At 36.2% G+C, this 12,486-nt stretch overlaps 1 protein-coding gene across 1 annotated transcript in view; it reads right to left on the reverse strand.

Moving 5' to 3' along the window:
* The window catches only part of LOC121872048 (TBC1 domain family member 5-like), a 110,282-nt gene extending 98,486 nt beyond the window's left edge, over window positions 1-11,796 (reverse strand). Inside the window, exons 1-2 of the mRNA XM_042374716.1 lie at window positions 11,776-11,796; window positions 588-660 (exon numbers count right to left, since the gene is read on the reverse strand). Of these exons, the coding sequence (XP_042230650.1) occupies window positions 588-660; window positions 11,776-11,796 (94 nt within the window). The remainder of the gene's footprint in view (window positions 1-587; window positions 661-11,775) is intronic.
* Between the last annotated feature and the right edge of the window lie 690 nt (window positions 11,797-12,486).

Below are 12,486 nucleotides of genomic sequence, written 5' to 3' on the forward strand. Positions count from 1 at the left end.
TATTATTTATATTTATATTTATTATTATTATTATTATTATTACTATTAGTATTATTATTATTACTATTATATTTTAGCCCCCAGGCCCCAATGTGGGTCAGTGACCTGTGCCCGGGTGGTCTGATCAATGTAAAAAAATAAATAAAAAATAAAAAATAAAAATAAAATAATAATAATAATAATAATAATAATAATAAATAAAATAAAATAAAAAATAACCATTCTGAAATCCCAAAAATTCTGAAATCCGAAATGCATCTGGTCCCAAGGATTTCGGATAAAGGATTGTCAACCTGAGTACTGTACCAAGAAATGTGATGTCAGTCAGTTATAAGTTTTACATGCATTTATGTAAACACAAATAAGGCACATAATGTATAGTACTAATCTCTACAAACTCAAATTCATGCATAATATTGCAAAAGCATCACGAGTGCAAAGGTTAGTAGTATAATGCTAAAAGCTATCTAATACCATGCAGAGTTTTCATGCATCAGCAAAATTAGACATCTAAGCAGGTGCAGTACTAGCAGTACTGTATAGTACTGTATAGTATTCTTCACTGAAAATACAACTGAAGAGCTTACCTACAAAATTACTAGTCTGGGATATCAACGGTCGAAACCGCTCCATTACCTCTTTCTTAGTGACCTTTAAAGCCTGAAAGATGATATTTGAGAGCATTGTAAAATACTGTTATTGCATAACAGAAAAGAGGTTCTGGCAATAACCAATACATCCAGTATATCATACCATACTTCAGGATTGCAATAATTTTCCTAGCAAAGTACAGTACAGTATAAATATACTGTACTGCATGTGTGTGCATATTATACTGTACACTGTACCATTGTTAATTCGAAAAAAAGGGGGCCCCGGGGTGAGGTGTTGATTATATGTAGAAGTCCGTGTGCTTTATTGGGACTAATGAAATATATATGGATCCTCGTATTTCGATGCCAGATTTGGTAAAACGTTACTCTGACACCTAAGCAGCACGGGTAGTCCCCATTAGAGGTTCACGGCGCCATAAGCTCGTTGAACAGGCTTTGTGTGAAATATAACAGTCTAGGACTGCTTTTAGTGTCCTGGTGGCCCAGAGGTAACGTTCCCCGGTCACAATCATAAGATCGTGGGTTCGAATAATGAGGGGTGAGGTGTTGATTACATGTAGAAGTCCACGTGCTTTATTGGGCTAATGAAATATACGTACGTAAGAACATACATACATACATACATACATACATACATACATACATACATACATATACAGTATTACCCCGCTTAACGCGCTTTCACTTAACGCGTTTTCGCATATACGCGGTGCCTTGCCAAAGCTGAACTTTCACTTAACGCGGATTTTTCCACAGCAACGCGGTGAGTGTCCGGCTCGAGAGCTATTTTTAGATTCGCACCACCCCCCACCCACCACCCTGCCTGACTGCCTGTTTTAGCTCATAAAATTCATACAAATTACCCAGCCAGAATATAATTTACATTGCTGGAATTCTTATAATTTGGTGATCATTTTGAATATAAACAACATATATTTTGCATTAAACATACAATTTTTAGATAAAAATTGTTCTCTAGGTAATTATGTTATCTTTTGTCCAAAATATATGACATTTATATTCAAAATATTCCTGGTCTTACAAGGAATCCAGCAATGTCAATTATATTATCCTAACTTTAGTTTGAGGTATTATTTATTAAAATTTAGTGGTTATCCCACACATCTCCTTGGGACGGTTGGTGGTGGGGGGTGGGGGGGAGGGAGGGACCGACCGACCGACCATCTGTTACCCGGTGAAGAATTATTTTTTTTTTTAACTGAAGATATTTGTTTTAGCTCATAAAATTCATACAAATTACCCGGTCAGAATATAATTTACATTGCTGGAATTCTTATAATTTGGTGATCATTTTGAATATAAACAACATATATTTTGCATTAAACATACAATTTTTAGATAAAAATTGTTCTCTAGGTAATTATGTTATCTTTTGTCCAAAATATATGACATTTATATTCAAAATATTCCTGGTCTTACAAGGAATCCAGCAATGTCAATTATATTATCCTAACTTTAATCTGAGGTATTATTTAATACTAAATGTTAAAAACTCTTGAATGGAGGATTGGTGGGGGGTGGGGGGAGGGTGATTGGAAGAGGGGGGGGAAGGCAAGGTGGGGTACTTTGATTGACAGATAGTGTTGAAGAATATTTTTTTTTTTTTTATTAACTGTAGATATTTGTTTCAGCTCATAAAATTCATACAAATTATCCGGCCAGAATATAATTTACATTGCTGGAATTCTTATAATTTGGTGATCATTTTGAATATAAACAACATATATTTTGCATTAAACATACAATTTTTAGATAAAAATTGTTCTCTAGGTAATTATGTTATCTTTTGTGAAAAATATATGACATTTATATTCAAAATATTCCTGGTCTTACAAGGAATCCAGCAATGTCAATTATATTATCCTAACTTTAGTTTGAGGAATTATTTATTACTATACCTGGTTTTCCCCCAAAAATTTCTCAGAGGGAAGAGCCAGTGAGTGTAGTGTGAGAAGAGGGGGAGGGAGTTGAGTCCATTATTTGAATGGACATTAACTTGGCGACTGTATTTCTCTATTTCTCTTAAGTATTAATTGTGTGCATGTACCATCATAAAATTAAGATGTTATTTTTACTACAACATAGTTATTTGTCGTCAAAAAGTGGAGTTTGGGGGTCGGGCTGGGTTCTATTGGAATTAATCCCATATGTTCTGTTATTCACTTAACGCGGTTTTCACTTAACGCGGGACCCTCTGGGTTCAATTGACCGCGTTAAGTGGGGTACAACTGTACATATATACATACATACATATCATATATACATACAGTGACCCCGCGGTGGTTAACGAACTCAATCCGTTCCAGAAGGTCGTTCGTTAACCGAAACCATTGTTTCAATGGGTTTTTGGGTAATTGGTTCCAGCTCACAGAAAATTTCCTAAATTCAACAAAAATGGTAGAAAAGTTCACTTACTTTGAGGTGTGTATGTAGAAGGCTCCTGGATGATGATGATGATGATGATGGGAATTAGAATAGGGGTGGAGGAGAAGGAAGAAGAAAAGGCATTGGGGTGGAAGAGAAGTCACCCCATGGCACCATTTCATCCATAAAATTTTAGTTCTCTTGGTGTATTTCAAGATTATTTTCTTTAAATGAACACTGCACTGCATTATATATTGTCAATGTGTAAAATATATTTCAAAATGACCAATAATTTGCTTGGAAACACAGAAAAAAGCGTTTAGTTGAAGAGAGTCTCAAGCAAGATGTTACCTCCACTGAAAACAGAGAGAGACTAACGCCTGTCTGGTGTGTTAACAGGCTGGATGGCACGCCAGAAACTAATTTCTTTACCTTCAATTATGTTCAATAATTGTTAAAATGACTAAAAAAAGTTAATATTAAACTTTTAAAACTATTGAATAGTATAAACTTCTTGATATTTACTAAAATAGTAAGGAATTTAAGCCCTAGAACCGATTAATGTATAGGCGGACTGATACTAAAGCTGGTTGCCCGGTCAGTGCAAGCGAAAACATGTTGAGGTCGGTTCGTAAGAACTTCGTTAACCGAATTTTTGTTCGTTAACCGAATTGAAGATCCTTATGGAAGGCAGTTCGTTAACCGAAATTTCGTTAACCGAGGCGTTCGTTAAATGAGGGGTCACTGTACATACATACATACATATACAGTTAACCCTCACTTTACGCGGTCCCACATTCCGCGTTTCCACGTTTACGCGGTGCCCTGCCGGAACCCAGGATGCTCACATTCCGCGGTGCGTGTACCCCTTTACGCGGAGAGCGGCTGGCGAGCCGCGCCATTTTTGGATCCAAACCTCCCGCCATCCGCCATGTTGTGTAAGCTGCGCGAACATGGTGCGCACAAGGTCGCCCAGTCATCAAAACATTACCAGTTCTTCACCCGCCACCCACCACAGCCGGCCCAAGTCAGTGATAGTGATAATTATGGTGAGGATATGGACTTATATGGACTTTGGGGAGTTTGACAAAGAGGCCCTGCAAGCCTCTGTGGTGGATAGTGATACAATTGATACAAGTGACACAGGTGAGGGCCAATAATCTGCCCTCTGCCTCGGAACCAACCGCCCATCCCCGTGTGCCCAGCCATTTTTTCTACTAATGTAAGTGTTAAAAAACCTAATATTATTGATATTTCTCTTAATTATTAATTGTGTGTGCATACCATCATAAAATTAAGAAGTTATTTTTACTACAACATAGGTATTGTGTCTGAAAAAGTGGAGTTTGGAGGTCGGCCCGGTCTCTATTTCAATTAATCCTATATGTTATGTTGTTCACTTTACGCGTTTCTCACTTTACGCGGGCCGCCGTGGGTTGAATTAACCGCGTAAAGTGATGGTTCACTGTATGTATATATATATACAGTGACCCCTCGTTTAACGAACACCTCGGTTAACGTAATTTCGATTAACGAACTGCCTTCCATAAGGATCTTCAATTTGGTTAACGAAAAAAAATTCGGTTAACGAAGTTCTTACGAACCGACCTCAACATGTTTTCTGTGTTTCCAAGCAAATTATTGGTCATTTTGAAATATATTTTACATATTGACAATATATAATGCAGTGCAGTGTTGATTTAAAGAAAATAATCTTGAATTACACCAGAGAGCTAAAATTTTATGGGTGAAATGGCGCCATGGGGTGACTTCTCTTCCACCCCAATGCCTTCTCTTCTTCCTTCTCCTCCACCCCCATTATAAATCCCATCATCATCATCATCCAGGAGCCTTCTACATACACACCTCAAAGTAAGTGAACTTTTCTACCATTTTTGTTGAATTTAGGAAATTTTCGGTGAGCTGGAACCAATTACCCAAAAACCCATTGGAACAATGGTTTCGGTTAACGAACTTTTCGGTTAACGAACGACCTTCTGGAACGGATTGAGTTCGTTAACGGAGGGGTCACTGTATGTATGTATGTATGTATGTATGTATGTATGTATGTATGTATATATATATATATATATATATATATATATATATATATATATATATATATATATATATATATATATATATATATATATATACATGTATACATATATATATATATATACATATACATATATACATATACATATATATATATATATATATATATATATATATACACATATATATATATATATACATACATATATATATATATATATATATATATATATATATATATATATATATATATATATATATATATATATATATATATATATATATATATACACAGTATATATATATAAATATATATATATATTTATTTTTTTTTTTTCGAAACTATCTTGAGCTCCTATTTTCTCCATTACCTTGAACGCCTTTCTCTTTTGTCGGATCACCAATATGGCTTTCACCAGGCAAGATCTACTGGTGATATGCTCTCCTATTGCACCCATCTTTGGTCATCCTCACTTAGGGATTATGGGGAAACTTTCATCGTGGCCCTCGACATCTCCAAAGCATTTGACAGGGTATGGCACAAGTCTTTGCTATCTAAACTTCCCTCTTTTGGTTTCTCTCCCCCACTTTGTTTTCTCATCTCTAGCTTCCTCGAGAACCGATCAATGGCAGTTAATCGAACTGAAAATCCTTATGGGAGCTAACTCATTTACCGAAATTTCGTTAATCGAACTGTTTGTTAACCGAGGGACCATTGTACTGGGAAAATTATCACGGAATTTCTAGAAAATGTGCCCCTCGGGAAATTTAAATTCTGGATATTGGAGATTTTCAGGTTTGAGGGATTCCGGGTAATGGAGATATTACGGTTTCAAATATTAAAATAAATCCACAGTAAATTATAAAAAAAACTAGCTAACTACAGATAAAAATAAAAGATACATGGCATTTCACATGTTTATTTGCAAATCTTTCTTTTGAGATTAATCAATTACTGATTATTTATCAAAATTATGGCTGTTCAATCAGGATCTTTTAGACCTAAATTTAAGCCCAGCATGACCTACCTAAAGAGAATACGTTCAGCCACTCTTCCCCCTACAATTCATCGTAGGGATAGTGAACGGGCTGAAAAAAAATCTATCCAACACTACGATCACTTTCTTCCTTATCCACACAAGTATCATTGACGTAGTCTTGTGGTTTGCAGACATAATGTTGTCTCTGTTCGCATTAAATGAGGATACAGACCTATCTGAGGTGGAGGATGACCTGCACTTCTCTTCCTGTAAACTCTGTAACTGTCCCAATCCTTAAACATTATTGCCTTGACCGTTCCACTGTCAGTGACCTCCTACCACAGGAAGAGTCACTAACTACCATCTCAACACCTACTTATTCCTAATAGTTTAGATTCAATTATTTTACACTACCCCCACTTTGGTGGGTGCTAATTCCCATTGTCCTTAAATCATATCAATATTGTCTCCATATCACAAATCATAGCATGTTCTGCAAGATACGAACACCAATGTATTAATGTTTGACTGCAGGGTCTTACGGCTAGGCATGTCGCCCCCTAGGGTGTAATAAATTAATAAAAAAATAACAAGCCCAGCATGTCTAAACAGATGCTCACAAGCAGAAGATGCAGGTAGTGGGGTGTTAAGCTTCAGATATAAATCACATAATGTTGGGAAAGACCTCAGTAGCTCCACTCCATCCCCTGGGCATGCCAAGTAGCTATCAAGCTCTTTCAATTGAGGAATTTGTGGATGATTGTTGCCTCCATAGTGACCGAGTCCGACTAAGACTCGATGTGAACTGTCCCTCTAATTGTGGTGTGACCGTAGCGATGTCACTTTTTTATTCTAATTGATGAGTGGCTGAATTTTTTTCACCACATAACATCTGGCAGGTTCTGGGGGGCAGTGGTTCTTAGTTATTTAAGCAGAATTTTAAATACTACACTCAGGCTCACACATATGTATAGATACAGGGCTTTATATCTAAGACAGAATTATGTAAAGCATGTAAGAACCACAGCCTCTTTGAAATTCATTTTGGGTAAAGGTATATGCAAAGAGCAACAGATGTCTAACGGGAAGACCAAGCCCCTAAAGGAAATGTGGGGGAGAAAAGAAGGGATTCGATGGGAGAGGGGGGTATATGGGGGTAAGCTAGGTCAAGGATAGGTTAGTCCTTGGGTTAGGCGAGGTAGGTGGTCAAGGTGCTAATGGACACAAGAAGATCAAAGTGAAAGTCCGCTGTCATGGCTACTGCCACCTGACCTGACGTCACCTCGCAAAACCTCTAGGTATGTGACCGCATGGGGTCTCTCCACATTCACACTGTACCCTTCATGGCTCCACCGACACAACTCTTTTACTATGGTTAATAATTAATTAAATTAATTCAAAAATATATTATTAGTTTGCATGTAAAAAGTAACAAAATTTGTTTTTCAATTGTATTTGAGGAAAACTATTAGAAAACCAAACTTAAGTAAAAGTACTAAAATATTGGAGTACTTTTTAAAAAGTAGTTACCCAAAAAGGTACTCGAGTACAGTACTTAAGTAAATTTATTTAGTTACTTTACAACTCTGCCCATAGGTGCCAGATAACCAGGATTCTACTGATCTTTATTTTCATCTCTGATGTATATTTAAGGAACTACAACAATGATTTGAATAAAGTGGGGAAAGGCTTTAAAGACAAGGGAAAATGTGAGGTTAAAACACACACACAAAAAATGCCAATCAGTCCTTTGAGAACCTGACACAATCTTTCCCAGCATAAAAGTCAAATTACTGTACAACAAAAACTTAACTGATGAAGGGGTACTAAATAATTATCTTCTTGTTTTTGAGTGTTTTCGGTTAAGTTAGGTAAGGTTAGGATAGATTAGGTTGAGATTCACTTGGTTTGGTTAGATAGTAAGGTTAGGTTAGATTAGATTAGATTAGATTAGGTTAGGTTAGGTTAGGTTAGGTTAGGTTAGGTTAGGTTAGGTAAGGTAAGGTAAGGTTAGGTAAGGTTAGGTTAGTTTAGATTAATCAGAAAGAAGGCCTTCTTAGTAACTATCATTGGTAAAGGTGGAGAAGACGGCCCAAATGCGTTTTTATACAATATTTCGTTCATATTTTCCTGTAATAAAATCTAAACAACAACATTGTAGTATTTTTTTTTTTACAGGGATGCACCATTTAGTGATCGGGATGCATTCCTGAAAAACAGATGGCTAAATGATTTCATTGACGAGCGGGACAGAAACGAGGAATAATATCCATGGAGATGGCACGTAATTGTGTAGCGGAGACACCTGGCCAACTTGCCACCCAGTAGCACTCAGAGCGGATAAGGGTGAGTTGTGAGATACTTTATTCTTCAACTCATAATTTTGGGTAGATACATGTAATTTTCCCCATTTTTTTTTTTACTGTTTTACATGCACACACATTCGTTCATACAGAATGTGCAAACAAATTAAAAAAATAATTATTATAAGGTCAAAAACAAAGGGAATACAATAAACAGTTCTTATCTGGTCTACCTCCTAGCTGACAAGAGCAGAGGGGGAAGGAGGAGCAATCACTTCCGTACACAATATCACAATAGTACAGGGTAATGAACTTTCTGTACAGTACTCGATAACACGCCAAAGTCACAACAATAACAGCGATGAACATCAATAGGAACGATGCACAGTGATTGATAATAAACAGAGCAAAAAGGAAAGCGCAGATTGCAATGATCAAAGGCAGGGTAAACACTAGTGCAATCCAGTAATATCTCTGTTAGCCAGAATTCCTCAAACCTGGAATTTTAATTTTCTCTGAAAATCGTTCCCAAAGCCGGAATTTAACTTTTACAAGCATACAGTAAGTACAGTACAGTGCATTACCCTTATTCAAGATGACTGGAAAGAGGCCATCAAGTGGAAGTGACCGCAGTAGTGCAAAAAGAAGCCGCAAAGGCATTACATTGGATATTAAACTTGATGTTTTAAGAAGGTATATCATAAATTATTTAATGTACTGTATGTGTTTATAAATGTTTATTTTCATTCATAAAAGTGATTGAATTACTTTTTTGGGGCCGAAAAAAAATCCTCAGGAACGCATCTCCAGTTTGATAATGGAAGTCAATGGGAAAATAGGTTTCGCGTTACGGAATTTCGCGATACGGTCAATTTTCCAGGGACGCAACCCTTCCGTAACGCAGTGGATGCCTGTATAACAAACCTAGATCTGTACCTCCTCTGGATACCAAAAAATTCCTTTCTGTTTTTTGCTGCAAAAGCTAGATTATGATTTCTAAAATCATTTCTAAAATTCAGGTTGGCTAATTCATAGGCAGTATCTTCTATAGCAGCTCCCTTTCCAAGTGGTTTAGTGTCGGCCTTGAAAATAGGTTTCCCAGCGAGTTATAGATCACGAAACCGAACAATTGCAGATCGTTAAATAACCAGGGGCGTTAGAAATTTTAAATCACTAAACTGAATTATCGCAAAGTGAACGATCTCTAAATGGCGAATACAGTATCTGTATTTCTTTGTAGCCTATCCTTCAATCATAAATTACAGTACTTGTTAGTGGTCAGTGCCTAAAAGAAGAGGGAAATGACAGGGGTAAAAACCCTGTGAACACTGATCATATGGCAGTAATTTGACGTCTCTACGTGTTTTGTTGGCAAAGAAATAAATTATTGGTAAAACTGTAGATAACAGCTACCACCAGAAGTCATTTGTTGATTTTCTTTTTATTTGGTGTACTTATTGTTTTTGATGATTTTAAGTACCTGTATATTAAAAGAAATGACAACTTTCTATTATGACTTTTTTTTTATTATATTTTTTTTTTGCTCTATCCCACTTCATAATTCTCCTCCCGGCACCATTTTTTTTACCTAGCTGAATCCCACTTCAAGAGACGTTTTCTATAAATGATGGTGAACGCTTCCACGAATTCCTCCTTGCCATTGCTGATGTATATCAATCTCAATATTAAGGCAAGTTGTTTAACACATAAATTAACACGACAATGCATAGAACCTAATGAAACCTGTCCTAACATACCCAACCTATAGGTATGTTAGGTCAGGTTCTATTAGGTTCTATGCATTGTCATTTCCATTTTCGTGTTTAATATCATATTTGTGTGTAAAAAAAATTTCAACCAATTCGGACAATTCCTTCTGGTGGTAGCCGTTATCTACACCTTTACCAAATTATTTACCATAATTATGGTTCCGTCGGATATCCCATGGCAACCATGCTTTGGTTCACATTGTCTACTGTACAGAAGCATCCACTGTTTTTGTTTACGTACATGTCAAGACACAAATAACAAGTTCATCAGGTGTGTTCATTACAATTTATAGTAGATTGAAATATTTATTTTTTTCTAGAGATGTTGTTTGACTGATAGTATGAAAATGTAAATGACAAGGCACGGGTTAGGTAAGGTTCTAATGGGTTCTGGAGCAGATTGTTAACACCAGAACTCATTGTTGGATTCCGCTCATTTTTTTTTCCACAGGTGTTCTTTGGATGATAGTAAGTACAGTATTAAAAATGATACAACAATGCACAGAATCTAATAAAACCTGACCTAACCCACCAAAGAATCTTGCCTAACATTACTTAACCCCCTACCCCGGGGCCCTCCACCATATTAAACAGAAAATACTTACTTCGATATTTGGTACCAATGAAAGCAACTTTCTTGAAGTGACATGGTGTAATTTAACGTTTCTTGTGGACGTGAGAGTACGCTCAAACCGAGCGGCTCGGTTGTAGCACAGAAACAAAGAGCAGATGACACCACAAGCCAACACGGCAGATTTTTCGGAGGAATATTTCCGGTAAATAATTAATTTCTTCACATACAAAGCATGTGGAGACATCATTTTAGTGTCATATGATAAATTTTTCACTTTGCTTTACCCCGCAATTTCCCTCATCCTTCATACCCTGATCACTACAGGTCGTTTATCATCGTAGAGAAAAAATATAAATAAAATAAAATAATTATAAGTTAAAATAAGTTGTGGTATCATTTATATAACTCACTATCATCCAAAGAACATCAGTGGTATAAGTGAACATCATCGAAAGACTCCTCCTAGTGTTAGCAGTCTGGTAAACTATTTAAAAAAAAAAATAATTACCAGGCAATGGGCCCACTGCCAGTATTAGCCCACCTAAGTATGGCAAAGGGGATAGAAGTAAAAAAAAAAAAATTAAAGCATGTATTAAGAAATGCAGATGGACAAAAATTACATACTGAAATCTCCTGGCTGTGGACATGGTACCAGGCATAGACCCCCAAAGACTATGCACCCTGGGCAGTGAGTCCAACCACCTCACCTGAAGATGTTTTATGACATAACTGTACACAAAATACATAAATATGGGTACATGAACAAGAATGCTATCGCTTACGTTTCAATGAAAAGGGTTCCGGCTACTAGACCGAGTGCCTAAGTGTTTTCAGTGACACCTGCGTACAGTAACAAACCAATTTCAATTACTCAAATAATTTATATTTACTACTTCATTAATATAATTGCGTAAATTCAGTGGTCATTGTTCACCGTATATCAAGAGGGTATTTATCAATATTTCATTAGGTCATAACTCAGTACAAGGTTCTAAATGTACAGCATGGATACTAAAATGGAGTGTGTTATACTTGTACCTCTAAATACTGGAAACTGTCTAACAACTATTAGTGAAGGAGGTAACGACTCACAGGTCCCTGCTGGTGTATCATTAGAGCCGGGTTGTACAATGTATTTTGAAATTCTTGCATTTTTACACTTAATACCATTATAATAATAAAATTAATAGTATTTATTATGCAATTCCTTTTTATTAATGATTTTAATTAGAATATATTTGTAAATATTGACTACATTAGCTTCGCAGGCAGCATATTGTCCTGATTATTGAGTGGACAGTATGTGAATAATGTGACCCGTACTGAGTCACCCCTGTCGTCTGCTCCTGAATCTACAAAACTTAAAAACATTGAGTTATTTTAATTACCAAAGAGATTTAAGGTTATGGCTGAATTAAATTCAGTATTCTAAAACTATCAAATTTATTATTGGTGGACATAGACAAGTCATTTATATTAAACTTGATGGTGAGGTGAGGGGGCGGGTCACGGGCAGGGGTGTGTCATAAAATAAGTAGCTAATCTTCTTACAGCCAACCCAGTTACGCTTTTTTTTATAAGTTGCATATTGTATGAATATAAATATAATGAATAATGCTTAACAACTCATGGCACTTAAAGTACCTTAAAAAAGGACATGTTGTATACATCTAATCTACACCTTTTACGGCTATTAGCTTGTTGCTTGAAGATTGGGAGAGTGATCGGTTTCTCCTCCATCCTGTGTGAGTGGTCACTCCGGGGTCACCATTTGTGGGGTATGGGTTGTTTGTTTGGGTTCAC

This window comes from Homarus americanus, unplaced genomic scaffold, assembly GCF_018991925.1.
Source record: "Homarus americanus isolate GMGI-L3 unplaced genomic scaffold, GMGI_Hamer_2.0 scaffold51476, whole genome shotgun sequence".
Classification (NCBI taxonomy): domain Eukaryota; kingdom Metazoa; phylum Arthropoda; class Malacostraca; order Decapoda; family Nephropidae; genus Homarus; species Homarus americanus.